The sequence below is a fragment of the Vidua chalybeata genome, chromosome 1 (genome assembly GCF_026979565.1).
Source record: "Vidua chalybeata isolate OUT-0048 chromosome 1, bVidCha1 merged haplotype, whole genome shotgun sequence".
In the NCBI taxonomy this organism is placed as follows: domain Eukaryota; kingdom Metazoa; phylum Chordata; class Aves; order Passeriformes; family Viduidae; genus Vidua; species Vidua chalybeata.
The window spans coordinates 106338563-106356021 of NC_071530.1; the positions used below are offsets into that span (position 1 = coordinate 106338563).

Consider the following 17459-nt stretch of genomic DNA (forward strand, 5'->3'; position numbering starts at 1 on the left):
GGCATGAAGGGAGGGAGATGGTGCCTTTTCTCATTACTATTTTAAATATTTTTTTTTGTTTGAGCTGTCGTGTTTCCAGGCTTATTGTCTTTATTGTTCTTGCTGATTCCTAGCACAGGGTGACTTGAATCATTTGTCTCGTCTTTCCTTCCTGCTTTTGTGTAGACTTCTTGGCGGTACAGCAGGGAACTGAGAACTTTTTTTTCTTCTCCCTCCCCTCCCTTGCAACTGATTTATTTTTCAGATGTCGGACACTCTCAGGATCACCCAGACCAAAGAACTTCAAGAAGGTTCATTTTATCAAGAACATGCGACAACACGATACCAGAAACGGCAGGTACTGTGCATGCAAAGGCTGCTTCTGCAGAGGCAACCCATGGGTTGTGAGGGAAGGGGCAGGATCAGCATCCCCCTGCAAGAGCACAGCCATTGCCACTCACCACCTATTGGGCTTTGCCAAATAATCTCTGAGGGTGCGGGCTGCAGTGCATGCTCCATCCCCTAGGGAAGTACATGTCAATGGAAGTGCTAGCCCACAGATTTTAAGACCTGTGTCTCCTTAATGCAAATAACCTGCAAAAAAGGAAAATCTGTGATGATGTTGGAGCAAACTAGGCATAATCTGGTTGCATTTCTTCAAGGATGTTGCCAAGTTGTAAGTGTGAGAGGGGAACACAGCTGAACCTACCTGCCTGGACCAAGTTTAGAAATGGTTCAAGGATACTGCCAACATCGATTAGTGGATACAGCATGCTGGTAAATGCACAGCCAAGGATGGTTATGGCAAGATGAGGCATGGGATCCTAGTTTCCATGGCACATGTAGGCAGAGAGGCTTCCAGGGGATGTGTCTGCAGCATGCCCTGAGCTGGGATGTGGACTGCCCAGGTTACAGCCGTAGGCACTGGTGGGACCTGTACAGCAGCCATTGGCTGAGACCTGGCTTACTGCAAAGATGTATTCCCATCTGCTGAAGGTGTATCCATCAGCAAAATGGGTTCTCTACTGCGGTGCCATCCAGCTCAGAAGTGAAACTGGCTACTCCCTGCTTATAAAGAACATATCTGTCCTCTCTGATTTTTCCAAAGACAATTTCTCCCTGTGCCTCCTGATTTTTTTTTTCTTGTTCTTCCAAATCTGAGTAGTTTTGAACTAGGCCACCTGAATAGGGTGCATGTAGACTAAAGTATCCCAGTGAGCATTGACCCTTGCACATGCCTGTTCTCATAAAACTGCCATGGCTGAGAACCATGTATGCTCTGTTGGACTGATTTGTGCCTGTAGCCTTTGATTTCCATCAGACATGGAACCACATCAGTAGGAATTCTGACACTGCATTGAACCACAGGTTTTATGAATTGAATTCTGATAGGTGTTACTTGGCTCAAGAAAAATTTTCTTCACTTACTCTTACACGTACAGTTGAATGCAGTGAAAGGTAATAATCCACATGAATGTTGTGCAAGGTGGCCCTAAGAGATTTTAGAAACAGCTTTTAGACCCAGCTGTAGTATCAAACAGACACATGCAGAACTATTGACTTGACTATTGTCTGACTAGCCGCTGATTATTGTCTTTATAAGAAATACATGTGGAATCAAGCACTGAAAAGCAACCCTTTAATTTTAGTCCATTTTATGCATAAGTAGATAGATGCTCTGGGAATTTCTTACAGTAGAATATACTGTATAATACAAGGTATTATGCAAATTCCACAGAGAAAAATTTCTGAGATGTGTATATAAAATCTAGGCATAGACTTGACAGAGATAATACCTGCAAAAGAATGAATAAATATTTGATTTGTAAACTCCTTTCTTGATGTTTTGCAAAGAAGTATTTGTAACATATATGCACCATTTTACCTTAATTCAAAGATCAGTCATTATGTCTGACAATATAACTGAATATTTTTCTTGCTAAGAAAGCTGTGAGAAAGCTTCCGTTATTCAACTGGCTTCTTATCTTTATCAGCAGACACAGTTTTCCAGAATATTTCCACAATCATAATAAAGATCTCTTTAGCTAGAATACAAATACAATAAGAATGAGAGACAGAGTTTTGGCAATAGTTTTCATCTTTTGGTTGTAGAGCTACAATGATGCTAGCTAAAAATAAAATGCAGAGTTAACACTTTGTGTCACCCCTATGTCTAGCAGTAAGTAATTTGAGTGCACTCTGGTTTTCCCAGGGGTCTGGATGTAGTCACTGGAGTTAATAGGCATTCTGGTTGAAAAGGACCTCTAGAAATACAGGTGGATCTGCTTTGTGTATTCATCCTAAAATCAACAGTGTTTCTGAGTATGTTAAGACTTCTGAAGCTGGTGTCCTCCCTAGCTGCCTGTGACACAGAGGGGCACAGGTGTTGTAATGATATAAAACCCTCCAGGGGCTCCTTTCCATGCCTGAGACCTTGTCCCAGGTGGCTCATGCATGGTTGTGCAGGATGCAGGTGCTGAGCTGGGCTGGAGTCAGGCTCTGAGCTCTCTCCAAAACCCCTGACTCTTCTGTCACAGCATGTCAGTCTTTCACTCAAGATGAGGAACCCAGCTTTGAAAACATCCACACTGAATGTATTTTTGAGTGGTGAATTTCATGACTGGGTTTTAAAATAGCCAGCACTTTCAGAAGTTGTTTCACTGGCTTGTGACTGTGTCACAGCAAAGAAAACTGTAGTGTGAGTGATAGCTCAGGGCTCCTCTCTCCAGTAACTGCCTTTGCATCTCTCAGCCTGTAAGGTGGTGTGTCCTTGTCCTGTGGCACTGAGAGCTGTTCCCCTCTCAGCCTCAGGGATGACATGTGTTGAGCAGCGATGCTCTGGGTCCAGCCTTTGGCAGTCCTGCAGCAAGGCAGGACCCACTGTGGTTAAAATAAGAGTTCAGTTATTTAGCACAGAGAAAAAGCTCATACAGAAAAATACACAGACTGGAGCTTAATCAGCAAGTCCTTGTAAAGCTTCCTGTTGATAGTTCTGATCACTGGTTAAACCGGTTTCTTTGGATTTCTAGGTCGTGGCTTATTAAAGGAGTTAGAAATTAGGGTTCCTAGACTTATGTTAGCAAAGCAGTCTTGTAAAACGGCACAAAATAAATTTTCCCATTTGAAGACAAAGACAAGTCAACCCTGAAATACAAGCTAGCACAGGTAGACACCAGCATATGGTTTTACCCACTTTACTCAGCAGGTTTATTGGTGATATCTTCCATAAACACTGAAGCAGAAGATTAGCAAAAACGAGCCACCAAAACGGCAACATGAGGCAGCTGAACAGTTACTGGTGAGAATGGGACAACAAGGACTCGAGAGTTATCATATAATAGCAGGTATAAAAAGCAGTAAAACAACGTTCCTCTCCCACCCCCATGCCATTACTTTCTCAGTTTTTTTTGTTAGTAAACACATCTGAGTGAAAGCCAGACACCATCATGAAATGTCTCTTTTGCTGCCCTCTTAATTGCACACACATGCAGACTAAGAGGTTGATGATTGGCAGCACCCTCACAGTTCATAAGAACTCTCAGCCAACTTCTAATTGCCCTTGAACTTTTGAGACTCCAAAATGAGGGCTGCTACCCTGACAGCATCCATGGTTTGTGTGTTCACCTTTGTGTGCAGGGCAACAGAGCCCTGGCAGTCAAAAATCATCATTCAGGAATGAGAAAAGAGGCTGCAATATTGCACGTGTGGATGGTATATGTGATGTATATCACATTGTCTGATGGCAGCCCTTTGGAGCAACACAATGAAACCTAGACAGATGCTGGGGAAAGCAGACATTATTCTTCAAGTCTATCAAATTACTGATTCTGTTGAGAGCTTCCTGCTCATTAAGGTTTTTTGCAGTATACACTTCATAAAGAAATTGGAAGATTAGCTTTTATAGCCTTTTGCACATTGTCAGAATTCTCTTGCAAAATAATGGTTACTCTGAACTATAATAATTAGCACAACTTTTCAGTGAAATGTGAGAATTAAAGAATGAAAACCTTTTGTGAAGTGGTTTTAAACATGTCTAGATGGCACACTTGGAATCAAGGCATTGTAAACACTCTCACACAGCTTCTGAGATAGCTCCTTCAGAGGTGTGCAGGATCGTAGATGCCCTTTGTTGAGGAGTTGAAATCCAGGAAAATACTATTCTCCCATAAGCAATAATTTGATTTTCTTGAGCAGCAATGGACTTCCACCACGACTTCTTCTCCAAAGCATACTTTGTGGCAAGTTTATGGACTTTCTGCCCCAGCAAACCATTGCAGGCCTTCAGAAATTTTTTTGCTTCTATGCATGTCATCAGACCTATACATAAAATGCTATTTTATCCCTCCATGATGAGTATTTGGCCACTGCTTTCCCTGCTTCCTTTCCAGTCCAGCTCCTAAAGCTGTTTTGCATCACTCTCCCCTGGCAGCTTTGCAGATGAGGTTTTGTGGCATCCTAGCAGTGGACACCGTGGGTTCCTCTCATGCTCTGCCTGGGAGATCTTTGTGTAAAGAGGATCTGCTGATTTATGGAAAGAGAGGCAATACTTGGGTCCCAAGGGAAAGAAATCTGAAAAAAATAGAGGCTGGGCTGGTGCTTTTTATTTCCTTTCTTGTCTGATTCTTTCTGATACACACCGTTCTATGGTAACTTCCTACTGTTGTCTTTGCTTGTGGACATGGAAGCACAAGTTTGTTTTTCTTTTAAGTATTAAGAGTTGAGCGGTATTTTTAGGGAGGTGTAGGGCGTTGGTGGAAGAGCTGTATTTCCAGAAGCAACCAGAGGGAGGGGGATAATATGCTTAGTGGGTACTGTGGTTTTCCGAATTCAAAGATGCTTTCTGATGTCAGCCTCGAAACCTGTGCCAAGTTTCATACATCAGCAAACAAGGCTTCCAGTGAACAAGCAAGCTGTTGTGAGTAGCAGCCATTCAGCAGTAAGCAGTGGCAAGCACAAAATTAATCATATGCCAGGGTTTTTTTGCTTGTGGATTGCTGTTCCCAAATGGGAAAAATTATTCCTCCCTGCTCTGTAACTCAGTGCCGCACCGTGAGACCATCTTGAAGGATCTGAAATTTCACTTAGGTAAGGAGTGTTACAGCATTCAGACAACAATGAAATTGTACTTCATCTGCTGCAGGAGAACTTCCTAAAGCTATATGTGTGTTTATTATTAGAAACCCTTCTTCATGAAAGGGTAAATCCCTCTTTGCTTTCAAACGGAATTTTAAGGAAGAAAATAGGATTGCTATAACGGAGTAATCCAGGAGAAGGAAAATCGATCATTCTGCATTTTTCCAAGGATTACGTGCAGCAGCTCTCTTGGGGAGCTAAACCTTTTCCAAGAACGATGACTAAGCTGATCCCTTAAGGAAACAGTGTTCTAATAACAGCGTATCTGGTATGAGACTCATAGGTGCTTGTGCTGGTTTTCAGACAGCAAAGAGCAAAAGAGTTTGCTTGGGTTTTTGTCCAGCTTTGACCAGTGCAGGACAAAGGATTCAGATTAAATCCTCACATACAGATCTGTGGGACACAATGTCAGAAAAATCAATTTTGGAAAGTGGAGCAAGGAAGTGCAATAGCCCTGACAGCCAACGTAGTGGTAGGTCCTAGCATTTTCACCACAAGTGGAGATTTTTAGAAAGGTAAAATATCAGTAAATTCTAACACTAAACAGGTCAGAAAACATCACAAATTGCTGTCACTGTGTCTTAGAGGAATTTGACATGGTGCAGCCTGTTAGCCAACTTTAGAGGGAAGAAGGATCAGTTGTACAATGGTACAATTTTTGGTGTCCTGAAAGTAATAAGGAGAAAGTGTCCATTTGTAAGCAGTTACTTACTGCCATTTTATATCTTACTTCTTGACCAAGCTTCTCTTTGCTTCTTGCATGTCTGTATCTCCCAGAACTTTAATAATGTAGCTACTGGCATCCCACTCTGTTTTATGGGAAGTGGGTCTTCATTTCAGTGTGGTTTTGGTGTTGCTTAATATGTCAGAGCCTGATGGCTGAAGGCAGCAGTGTGGCTGTGTAACAGACAGGTTGATCCAAGCTATTTGATTTAAAGGAAATTAACTCTTATCTGAGCCAAAACCAGGACAGTATGACACAGTGACTTTGCAGATGTTGCAGAGATTTGGAGACTGGTTAGAAACACAAGGCATCTACTCTAAGAGTGTCCTGGATTCTGAGGTAAGCTCTCTGCAGGCAGATGATGTATGACTTCATGTAGCCAAATCTTGGCCAACTGCCTATGAGGAGCAAAGGCAAGCCATGCTTAGAGGAGGAGGGATTCAGCCCTGACATTGACTGAGACAGATGTGGCAGGAAACTGTGGGATTGGTTATGCCTGAGTGTCAATGCAACATCATAACCAAGAGGGCTAATGTGATTATTGAGCACAGAGGCTGGCAGAGTGTCATGGCTAGACATTGATCTTAAAGGTAAGACTGGAAGATGTGCAGCTTCTGAGGTCAGGGATAATGCCTGGAGACCAAGAAAGAAAGGTGGTGGGGCAAAACTGGAGAAGACTCAAAAGAGGAAGCTTGGAAACAGTGAAAGGATCTGAAAATTTAACATAATAGCAAACCTGTCCTGGTTGATGGATGAAGCCTATTTCAGGAACAAGAAGCTGACAATCAAGGGAATCCTTTGGTTCAGCAGAGAAGGGTCACAACCAGCAGCCAGAGTGTGTTTCAGAGGTACTTGTTGGTGTATATCACCTGAGTTGCTGCTGCGTTTGTCTGTTGAGTTTCAGCCATTGTAGTGAGTTGACAGAATGGTCCCGTGCTTCTGTGGGTAGATTTCTTTCACTAGGAGAGCATCTGTCCTGAATTCCAAGATAGTCAAGATAGTCTTCATAGAAAGCCTGTAGAGGGAATGGGGCTCTACTACTCATTCACTGCTCATTTGCTGTGGCACAGGCTTCAGCACTTCTGTAAAGACTCCATAGCACAATATCTGTGAGATGTAAAAGAGGACGGAGAAATCGTCCACTATGGAAGTTTTATGATTGCAAATTCTTCAATGGTAACATCTAATGCTTTGCTTATTGTGGTGGGATTTTTAAATTTTAGTCTTTGATTTCTTTTATTTTCTTTTATATTTTAGAATAGTCCTTATCAGCAGCAGAAGATCCTTCTGTAGCATATTTTCAGTGCTGCCATATCGAGACTGTACCCAAGTCGGGTATGTATACTTATACATGTACTGCATAGTCTTTCTGGGCCTGCATGTAGACCTGATAACAGACAACAGCATGATGAAGGCTAATGCTTTTACATATCTGCTCTGAGAAGAGATAAATGCTCTTAGGTGTATTTTCCTTTGTGGACCATTACCAGGTTAAAACTACAGCCCCCACTTTATTTATATGTGTTGTGGTATCTTTGATTATTAAGCTGGAGAAAATTACCCCCATGAAATCAATGTTCTTGAAAAAATGCACTTTTTTATTGTTTCTTCTGGCTTCACTCATCTTTGACAAAACAAATACTCCAGAGACAGCATGACTTTAATTGCATAAGCCATCTTCACTGTCTCTTTCTCCTATGCAAACATAGTGCTATTGTATCTAGATTTCCCGAACCATAAAGAAACACTTGGATTCAAACAGATTACTTTTTTATTTATTACTTTTAGTCACTGGTCAGATCATTCAGTCAGCGAAAGCATTATTTTGGTGATGATTTTACACAGGTTCATAGCTGTCTGTGCAGCTGCCTCACATCCCCTGACATGCTGAGACACTGTAACTCTGATAGAAAAGTTCCTTTGGAACAAAGTAGTTCTCCATAGACTGAGAAGGCTTTTAGCTCTTCCACTGAAATCACAGAAGTGGAAGAAACTGGATTTGGCTAGAGGACGTGGCCTGGCAGACTCTGATGGCCAGCTGGGTGCAGTGCAAGGCTGGGATCAGCAGTGCTGGTGGGCAGCAGCTCTGTGACCCTGGGACAGGGGGGAATAGCATGGCCACCATGCTCACTTGCCAGAGACCTGAGAAGTCCTTGTGGTTGACTCAGTGACTGCAGAGCACAAAATGTGTGGGAAATAGTCAGTTGATACACTGAGGGGGGTTTGAAAGATCCACAAATCATCTACAGTCAAATCTTTCCACTGTATAAAAGACAAATTTGGCTCATATTTTCCAGCCATCTATTTAGTTCTGGAGAGTGATTTGTCACAATCTCCTTGTGCATCAGTAATCCAAAACAAAGGGAGATTATTTTTAATGCACAAAGGAAAGGAAGCACCTTTGTCAGAAGGTTGACTCTTTCTGCTCACACTTACAGTAAATTTTTTCCCTTAATTAAACTGTGATGACACATCAGGCGAATTCTTGACAGACTGGAAGATTTGTTCTTTGTTCTTGAGTACACTGTCATTCTTTTATGGTCATCATCCTGTGGAAACTGCCTCTTTATTGAAAATTGAACACATTTTGAAGTTCTGATGACTGGTTATACCTTCTAAATTACAGCAGTAACAAGCCCTGCTGCAAAACTAAGTGTTATTTCAGCATGTCATGTCTTGTACTGTGCTTGCACAGCAAGAAGAGCATGGGATGAGAAGGTAGCAGGTGCCAGTACACAACAATCCAACCCTGTTCCCTTGGCTAAAAAGCCAAGATTTAAAAAAATGCCCTCCGTCTTTCTTCCAAAGCATCAGAGGAAGAGAGAAACAATTCAGTGGCACCTCCTTCCAGGAACAGCTGGTGCAAAGAACAGATGAGGCAGTATAGCACAAACTGTAGCCACTCTGTTCAGGCTGCTTGCTTACTTGCACATTTTGGATGTGAAGTAGGAGGGGGGGAGAGACACTGGATACTCTTATGAAGTACTGTAATGACAGCATCCTTTAGCTTTGCTTTCTCTGAATCCCTGGATTGCTGATGTCTGTCCCCAGGTAAGATGTCCCAACTGGTTGTTCTGCAAATATCACTGAACAGTTAATGAAAAGAAGCAGGTCCTTTCAGGGAGCCATGGACACATCTGAAATTTGAACTGAAGAGAGCCCCAGCAGGAGTGGGAGGGTAGGATGGATGAGGAGGCAGGAGGAACTGTTCGGTCTGAGAGGAGCACATAGTGGAGCTGCTGCTGCTGCTGCTTCTCCACCTCTGCTCCAACTCACAGGCACTGTAGCCAGTGAGGAAATCTCCAGGCACAGCTGTTTAGTGGAGGCTGCCAGCCCATGTTGTACTCAAGGCAGTGCAGAAGAGCTGTACTCTACCAATGCTGGTAGATACAGTCTGCAAGAACAGATCCATTATAAAATTATGGTAAAAGGCAACTTCTGAAGTCACAACTCTATATACCTGTCCTGTGTGGATGGGGCAGCATCACCCCTCACCAGTGAGGTGCAAGAAGTGTATTCTAGACTGTGGCCCTCACTTGCCTGTTCTCCATGCAGAAGTCAAACTACAACAGCAAGAATCCTCCCAAAAAACCTCTAAACAATGATTTTTAAGTGGTTGTACCAATACAAATGGAGGTCTGGGGAGAGAAATGTAGTTGTACATGAGGGTACCCCTGGAATAAGTTTCCTAAATGCTTACTTTTTTTCCTCTATCTAGACCAGCAGAGCAAGTGTGAGAGCAGATATAGCCAGGTGAAAGCAATGTAAGGAAAGCTTCACTGCAAGTCAGGAGCTGAAGGAGATGCTGAGCATCTTGCCTGCTGGTATTCCTTGCCCTACAGTATCTCTTGATGTTACAGCTACCTTAGTGGTAGCTAAGGGGAGTCATGTAGTGATGTGAAAACACTTTTAACAGTGTTATTGCCTCCGTTCTTAATTGGACAGACACAGAAAGGTTGCCTGAATGTTTGGCTTTATGAGATACAGAGTCATTGTGTGATACACAGGTTAGAGGCAAGTGCTAGTACTGCAGGTTTGGGTTGTGCAGTTGCCTCTCGTTTTTCAATGCGTTGGAAACCTTAATGGATAACAGGTTCCTCTTTCTTCTTTAAATATAATATTCCAAAAGATGTAAGATCTGCTTTGTGAACGGTGTTGAAACTGCCTCACTATTCATTTACTATCTTCCTTGCCACAGATCAGCCTTAATCCCCATCTAGTTCTGTAGATGGGCAGAAAATTGGAGGTGTTGACCTCCCATTTTTAGCAGAGGTGCATCTTATGCATCCCCCTGAGCTGCTGTGTCACACATCTCTGTCAGAGGTTGGTTGTCACTGTGGAAGCTCACAGAAAATGGACTTGAGCCTTGATACTGTTCCACTTCCAGGACAGGGGAAGATGCCTCAGGTCAGCAGCAGGTAGCTGTCCTACCACACGCACCCTCAGCACAGGTGTGTATGCCCACATGCCAACCTCCTCTGGGCCCTCAGAGGGGATTTGTGTCATGGCAAACCAAAGAGTGAAGCCATTTGCAGATGGATTAAATAAGACTTGAAGGAGATGGGTTCCAGATGGTTTGAGGATTTCAGCCCTTTGAGACAGGAGACGGGGATCAGACACAGCAGATATTATCCTTTTAGCCATTAGGGAGGTCATGCTCCGGACACTTGAGTCCCTAACGAGGAGCTGTTATAGCCAGACTCTCTGGGAACATTCCTGAAGCTTTCTGCCCACTCCACTCCACAGTGTGGTGTGTGCAAGGGCACTCTGTGGACCCACCATGTGGCCCCAGTCAGGATGGAGAAGAAGCAGGTTCAACTCTCCCTTCTCTGGAAAAAGCAGATATCCTGGGCAGGGGAGAATTCTCCATTGCTTGTCTGTTCTTGGAGCTTCTCTAGGCACCACTTCTCCATCAGCTTCCAAGGAGATGGTACAACTCTGGCAGTGCTCACAGATGTTGTCAGAGTTGCTCCATGTGGCCGGTAGGATGTGGTGGCCTGCAAAAAATGGTCTGCATACGCTTGCAGCCAAGTGAGAACAATCCAGTCCTCATTAGTATAGCCTAAGCAATTTCAAAAAAGGATAATGGCAATGTTTGTCTGTCACTGTTAGAGGTGTTATAAAGGAGGAAGAAGGTACCATGTTGTATTTCACTCCAAAAACAAAAGGTATTGCAGTTAGTTGGGTTTACAGTTCTGACATAAGACTTGGTTTTTATCTTTGGCACACACCATTATGCTTCATGATTTAAAAATCTGTTTTGGAAAAGGCACTTTTTAGGCTTGCTTTTATCAATGGCAAAAGTGTCCACAGATTGAAATTGTACCTATTCTGATGATATTTTTTTGTGATGTTGTAAGAACTCTTTTAAGAGCTTCCAAGTTTCTGTGAAGTCCTGTCCAGAAGATGAATCTGGAGGTCCTGGGGGAGGAGGAGAACTGGCAGTATGACACAAATGCAGCACTGCAGCCTGGTTAGTCTTACAAGAGCACTCAGACCTGGGCTCGCAGTGACTGACTGACAGCAGGGCTGGAGGTGATGAGCTACAGGACAGAAAACTCAGAACATCAGATAGTACACATTCTTATAAAGATGGCCAGTTAATCTCATCTTTTCTTCTTCGTGGCATTGAATTCATTAAGTGGCTAGAAATTTACCTGCAGGAGGCATAGCTGCTGAATATTGCTGTCTTGGCAAAAATACAGGTATTCATCTGACAAAACTTGCCTCCAGCTAAAGGAAATAATGCAGTATGAGTAATCAAATGGATTGAAGCCCAGGAAACAGACAATTCTTCTGAAGTAAAGCAGCAAGTCACTAGATAAAAAGAATTTTTGTCCTCCTCAGAAATGCAACTAACCAGCTTCATCCAGTTTCTAAAGATAAGTCACTGCTGAATTTAACTTCAGATTTATCTAAATGCTGGCCAGAACAATATGTTCAATGATGCCAGGATCAAGAGGTTTTCAATGCAATCACCCTAAATAAATATCTAACCGAAATGATCAATTTGTCCACGGACTTGGCATTCCCAACAGCCTTCTTTCCTAAACTCTGCAATCTTTATTCATATTTAGTGTTTAAACTGGGTAAGAAAGCCATATGCAAAATGAGGTGAAAAGAAGGACTTGTCTTGCTGCCATCAGTTATTTGGCAAGTTAGTGAGTGTGGAAAACAGGGCAGTATTTACAGAAGAAATGAGAGCATCTAAATTGCCATATGGATAGTAGCAGACAGCAAAGCAGGATACTCTGTTACATCCTTCAGATTTGTTACCAAGTTCCTTGCTGTTCTTCGCCAACAGATTTTGTATGTAAGGAAATTTTGATTAAGTCATCAATCTTGAGTGCTTTTCCTGAGCATGTATCATTCTGTAGGCCTGGGGAAGAACAACTGTTTTTAGCCTGTGATAGGGAAGCTGAAATATCCCTGCATTTCTTTACTATTGCCTATTTTCCCTGCTTCTCACAAATTGAACAAAAAAATGAAACCAAGCGCATGTTAGCTTTGCAGAAAGACACATAAATCTGAAACTTCTTTCTCACAACAGGACATTTCAAAACTCACTATCTCATGCATGAATTTTATAGAGCTACCATTGCGCTTTGTTGTGAGTTGCCCCATTCCCTTAGGTTGAAATTGGCCAATGAATCTCCAAAAGCTAGTAAGTTTAATTCTGAACTTTTACCCTGTGTTGGGCAAAACATCAGGGGAAGAGCTGGCATGCTGACAGCTAAATATCTTTGGAGAGAGAAAAAGGAGGCTGACCCATTAGAGCCATCTTTCCAGGAGTTTTTTTGCTGCTCCTCGCTGGAAATTGCAGCTGGAGTTGTTCTGGCAACACTAATGGCATTAGGATCTGAAAGCTCTTGATCAATTATAGGAGGCAGTCTCAGGCAGTGGGAGATCTGCTGCTGGTCTGACTAGCAGTGCATCCTTTCCAGAGCTCTCATTGTCCTTGTCTCTATAAACAGAGATGATAAGTAACAATTATTTACACTGACGGATGAGAATGGCATCTTTTCTTGATGTCTCATGAACCTCTTTTGCTTTTAGAATAAATCTTAGCAGTGTGGGGGGAATAGCTAAGCATAAAATACAGGCACAGAGGGCTGACATCTCTAAACAACAATTATCAGATTCCTTTTTGCAATAAGCAGAAGGCTTTTTCATGTATCTGGAAGTCTGTTTAATATTTCATGGACTCCTAAATTATTCACAGGTTAGAGTGCTCAACTGTTACTGTCATTTAAAGAGCAATGCCCAGCAGGAGTGTTGCATGGGACTTTGTAAATCACGTCAAAGCATAACATTTGGTTCGTTAAAGAAGTGTTACACTTCTGAAGGTAACAGCATCCAATTTATACTCTGTTAATCCTGGCCTGGCTAATAAAAGACATGATGAGATTGCTTGTTTTGATCTTTATCTATCTGCTCAGTAAAACTTTTCACCATCTGACAGCAAATCTGGGATCCCATGTCACCTGGTATGGTTCCTAGAAAATCTGTGAACTCTGTTAGATGGAGAAACTTCCTTTTTTTTTCTTGCTAAGGAAACTACCCAGTCTCACTACTCAGGAGACTGTTGGTCACATTCCAATGCCAGAGACTTTCACTGCTGGGATTGAAGCTGCTTCTTGGTGGGTGGCTCCAGTGACCCAATGAGTCCCCACTTGACTCCTCACACACCCCATTCAGATCAGATTTCCTCACCAGTTTGACCCCAGGTTTCCCATGGCAAAGTCTCAGATGTCTCGTTCCATAAAGCCATTTATTCCTGGTGCAGTAACACAGAAACAGCCTGAGCTGGTGCCTCTGAAATGGGTTCCCAACCAAGGAACCACTGGGCATTTATACCCTCACAGTCTCCAGAAGTCTCCTCTTCCTCCTGAGTCTTTGGCTCCTGCCCCCCTCTCTGTGTCCATCCACCTTGCTGGCTCACTGGTTTTCATCTCCTTTGTTACCCAAAAGGCTGCAATTCCCAGCTCTCCTGTGTTTCCCAGTGTCCCTTCACTTGGCTGGTGTCACCCATCATCATGCCCTGTGTTATCCCAAAGGCTGGCGGTTCATGGCCTCTCTTCTCAGGCTTCTGCCTGGAGCTCTACATTTCAATCAACATCTCAGTCTGCAGCTTGTGAGCCCGGCTACTTGTACCTCATATATTCCTCAACATTCTGCAGACATGGATAACTGAGACAATATGTTTAGTTTTGAGGGTAGTTTCTGAGGCTGCTCAATCTTCCAGAAATGGTATCCATGAATAGAATATCTAGAGCTTGACATTGATGTAAATCAGGGTAACTCCCCAAACTTTGTCAGAAACTGAGATCTAGTATTTTGCCTCCTAAGGAAATCTTATCCCTGATCTTCTCATTTTCTCAAGCTTTCCCTGCTCAAATAAAGTGAAGGTAGTAAAATTAGGTTCCCATGGTTTATTTTTGGATTTGGGTGTCTGCTTGAATGCCTTGAAGTTTCTTAAAAAGCACTTTTGGAAATAAAGGAGGAAAATCAAAACTGAGGAAGAGGAGGAAGGAAGTTTACTTAAATGCCTCTTTGGCAATGATTGCTGTTCCTTCTCTGCATTTTCTAAGCACCATTTACTACTGGATAGTGGTTTGTGCAGTTCCTCAGTCCCATCAGTAATTTAAATAACTTAAACACAGTGAAAGCTTGATTTGTTTTTTCTTTGAAGTACTTGTCCTCCATATGCTCCTGCTTTGTGGGACCCCTTGACTCTGGTGCCATTGTAAGGACATGTCCTAAAAAACCTGGTGGCAGTGGATGGCCACACCGGTGCAGTGGCTGTACCCAAACAACCATCTTGACCCTTCCCCAGGCACGACTTACCCATTTGGGGAGGTCTAAGAGAAAGCATCCCCTGTATCTTTCCTAGTTTTTCTTGGGATGTTGGGGCTGTGTGGAGGAAGCAGCTGTGCTGGGGCTCCCCCCAGCAGTGGGCTGGCAGCCTTTGGGTTTGCTTTCCCAGCAAGAGCTTTGCCAAGACCTTTCTTGTGCTCTTTGTCTTTAATAGGAGTGAACGAAAAAAATAAAGGCTTGTCATGCAAAAAAATTTCACTAGCTTGCTGTTGATCATACTGATAGGGAACTCAAAAAGGATACAGTAAAGTTGCTCAGGAATTCCTTATGATGTGTTAACCAAGATCTTTTACAAGAGATAAGAGGATGTGTATAAGCCAGGATGAGCCTTTCCATTTATATGCTCATAAGAAACTGCATATTGTTTAGTACTGATTTTCCTCAAGAGAGGGAGTTTAATTCTCTGTTTTATGGACAGATTTTTCTCCAAACACTAACACTTTATTACTCCATTTTACAACACAAGCAGTCATATACTTTCTAGAAATATAGAGCATATGTGGAGAAGGGGAACACCCCAAGTCACTTTCACAAAACAGAGAGAATTACTGCAGTGTTGTTCACAGGGTCCTTAAAGGAGTATCCTCTTTAGAAACATCAGAAAGATGGGAAATGGAGGCAGTAGTGTCCATCAATCTTCAGCTAATGTCCAGGAATCGTTCCTCTGTGTGCTTGCACTTGCCAGCTGACCCTGCTCCCTGCTTCAAAAGAGCCAATTTCTTTCCAGTCCTCAGAGCTGCTTTTTATTTTTTAAAGCTGCTGTGCTGACCCTTCAAAGGGTGATGGATTTCCATTTGATGAATGGCAGAATTATCTATCCATGTCTGTTAATTACATGAAAAAATTTCTCCATTATGTGTCTTCAGAGTTGTAACAGCATTATTTCTTGCTCTGAATCTGTAGGATCTTGATTGGAAAGAAACTACATTGTTCTGATTTCAGGTAGTTCAGATATTTGTTTTCATTTTGGGATTCAGGGGCTTCCTCAGGGTCTGTGTTTGTTTCATAGATATCTGCTGAAAAAGTTAAAATTTGGCATTTATCTCTGTGAGAAAGAGTTCCTTTAAGCACTTTCTGCGCAGGAGCAGAGAGGCTAATACCATGCTTGTGATGGAGAGCTATTTTTACATAATTATTAGTCCAACCCCTCAGTAACATGATATCAGGAAACAAGAATGATAATATGACTCTGTGCTAAGTGAACTCCAATCAAGAAACTAAGAGGACTTTGTTGGGATTAGAAACTTGATGCAGTCTTTTCCTTTATCACTGAACTATGTTTTCCAGAAGATAGATATGTTGGATTTTTCCAGCAGTGAGATATATGAATTACTGGAGGCTCAGGATGGCCACGTTTCAGAGAAATAAAATGTGTGATAGGTTGGAATCAGGGTGTATTGTATGTCACATCAGGAGATAGCCCAGCCTGTAACTGGGTGAAGAGCCTGCAGGGCTTCTGACCTCCATGTCAGCATCTCTCCCACACGAAATTTTGAGCATACACTTGGACCCTAGCAGCAAACAGCCAGGAGAATATTGCAAAATAAATATTATGCAGTTTCGTACAGCTGTTATTTGTGAAGCACAGATTTGCTCCTAGTCTTTTTTACCGCTGCTCACATTTTGATCATGATGCTAAAGCATGAGATACAGTCTGCTTGTCTCAGGCATCTCATTTATCTCCAAATGGAAAATGCCAGGTGGGTCAGTCCTTCTAAAGTAGATCCCCGAGTTTCCATTCCAGGGTCATGGAAAACTGGCTTTCTCCTGTCAGCCTCCAGCAGAAGGGCCACTGGGCTTTGGCCACTCTCCTGTGTTCTCGAAGGAGCAAGAATCCTTCCTGGAATCTTCCACAGGAAATGACCTCCGTTTCATGTAGGGGAACGTGGGTGTGTGGTCTGGGAACACCTGCCTGCTGGATGCTTGGCAGTCAAGAGTTCAGGCTGGATTGTTGTATCTCACCTGAAGTGTGGATGACTTCCAGTTCCTTCCCAGTGCCAGGTCCTGTCAGAGGTACCCAGCGATGGGGAGCCTTGCTCTGCGCCATAGGCTAGGGTATGAGCTGCAACCATGAACAAAGTGGGGGTTTTCTCTATAAAGTGTTTTAGACAACAGAAGTGCTTCCCATAGGAAAAGTTGTCTGGTATGTGCTTTGCATTGGCATGTCTGGATTAATGCTGCAGCTTGTTTCAGCATTTGGTGGTGGAAGGTGAACAAGGCGTGTGTATTAAGAGCTGTTTCTGCTCTTCTTTCTGCTTCCCAGGGATATGAAGCTGGATGGTGGACGCCAGTGCCATTCTACTGGAGTGTGTCTGAAAGAGATAATTGGTCTTGAAGGTGTGGAGCTCGGAGCAGATGGGAAGGTGGGGATGCTTCAGTTCCTACTCCCTTAGATTTGATATTATAAGGGGAGAAAATGGCTTAACTAATAACAAGTGCAAATACAACACGCAGTGTAACACAGTAGTTAAAGCACTATAGTATGTGCAACTGTAAATAAGCTTAGCAGAAATACATGAGGACTGCCCAAGCTGTCAATGTAGACAACTCTGTATCCTTAAAGAAATTTGCCTCTGGCAATATCTGAGTGTATAAAGCATTACTGAATTACACAGCCTTCCCCTTGCTCTAGCAGGATGTATCACTGCAATGTATACTGTCAGGAGCTTGAGAATAATTTCTGGTGAGAGTTGTAGTTGTAATTCTGTTTGCTTTCAATTGTATTTAATAACATTCTGCTTAATAT

The 17459-nt window shown here is 42.7% G+C and overlaps 1 protein-coding gene across 1 annotated transcript in view; it reads left to right on the top strand.

Moving 5' to 3' along the window:
• Window positions 1–17459, top strand: part of CABLES1 (Cdk5 and Abl enzyme substrate 1) — a 70613-nt gene that overhangs the window by 35859 nt on the left and 17295 nt on the right. Inside the window, exons 3-5 of the mRNA XM_053952874.1 lie at window positions 245–337; window positions 7094–7171; window positions 16977–17076. Coding sequence (XP_053808849.1) covers window positions 245–337; window positions 7094–7171; window positions 16977–17076 — 271 coding nt within the window. The remainder of the gene's footprint in view (window positions 1–244; window positions 338–7093; window positions 7172–16976; window positions 17077–17459) is intronic.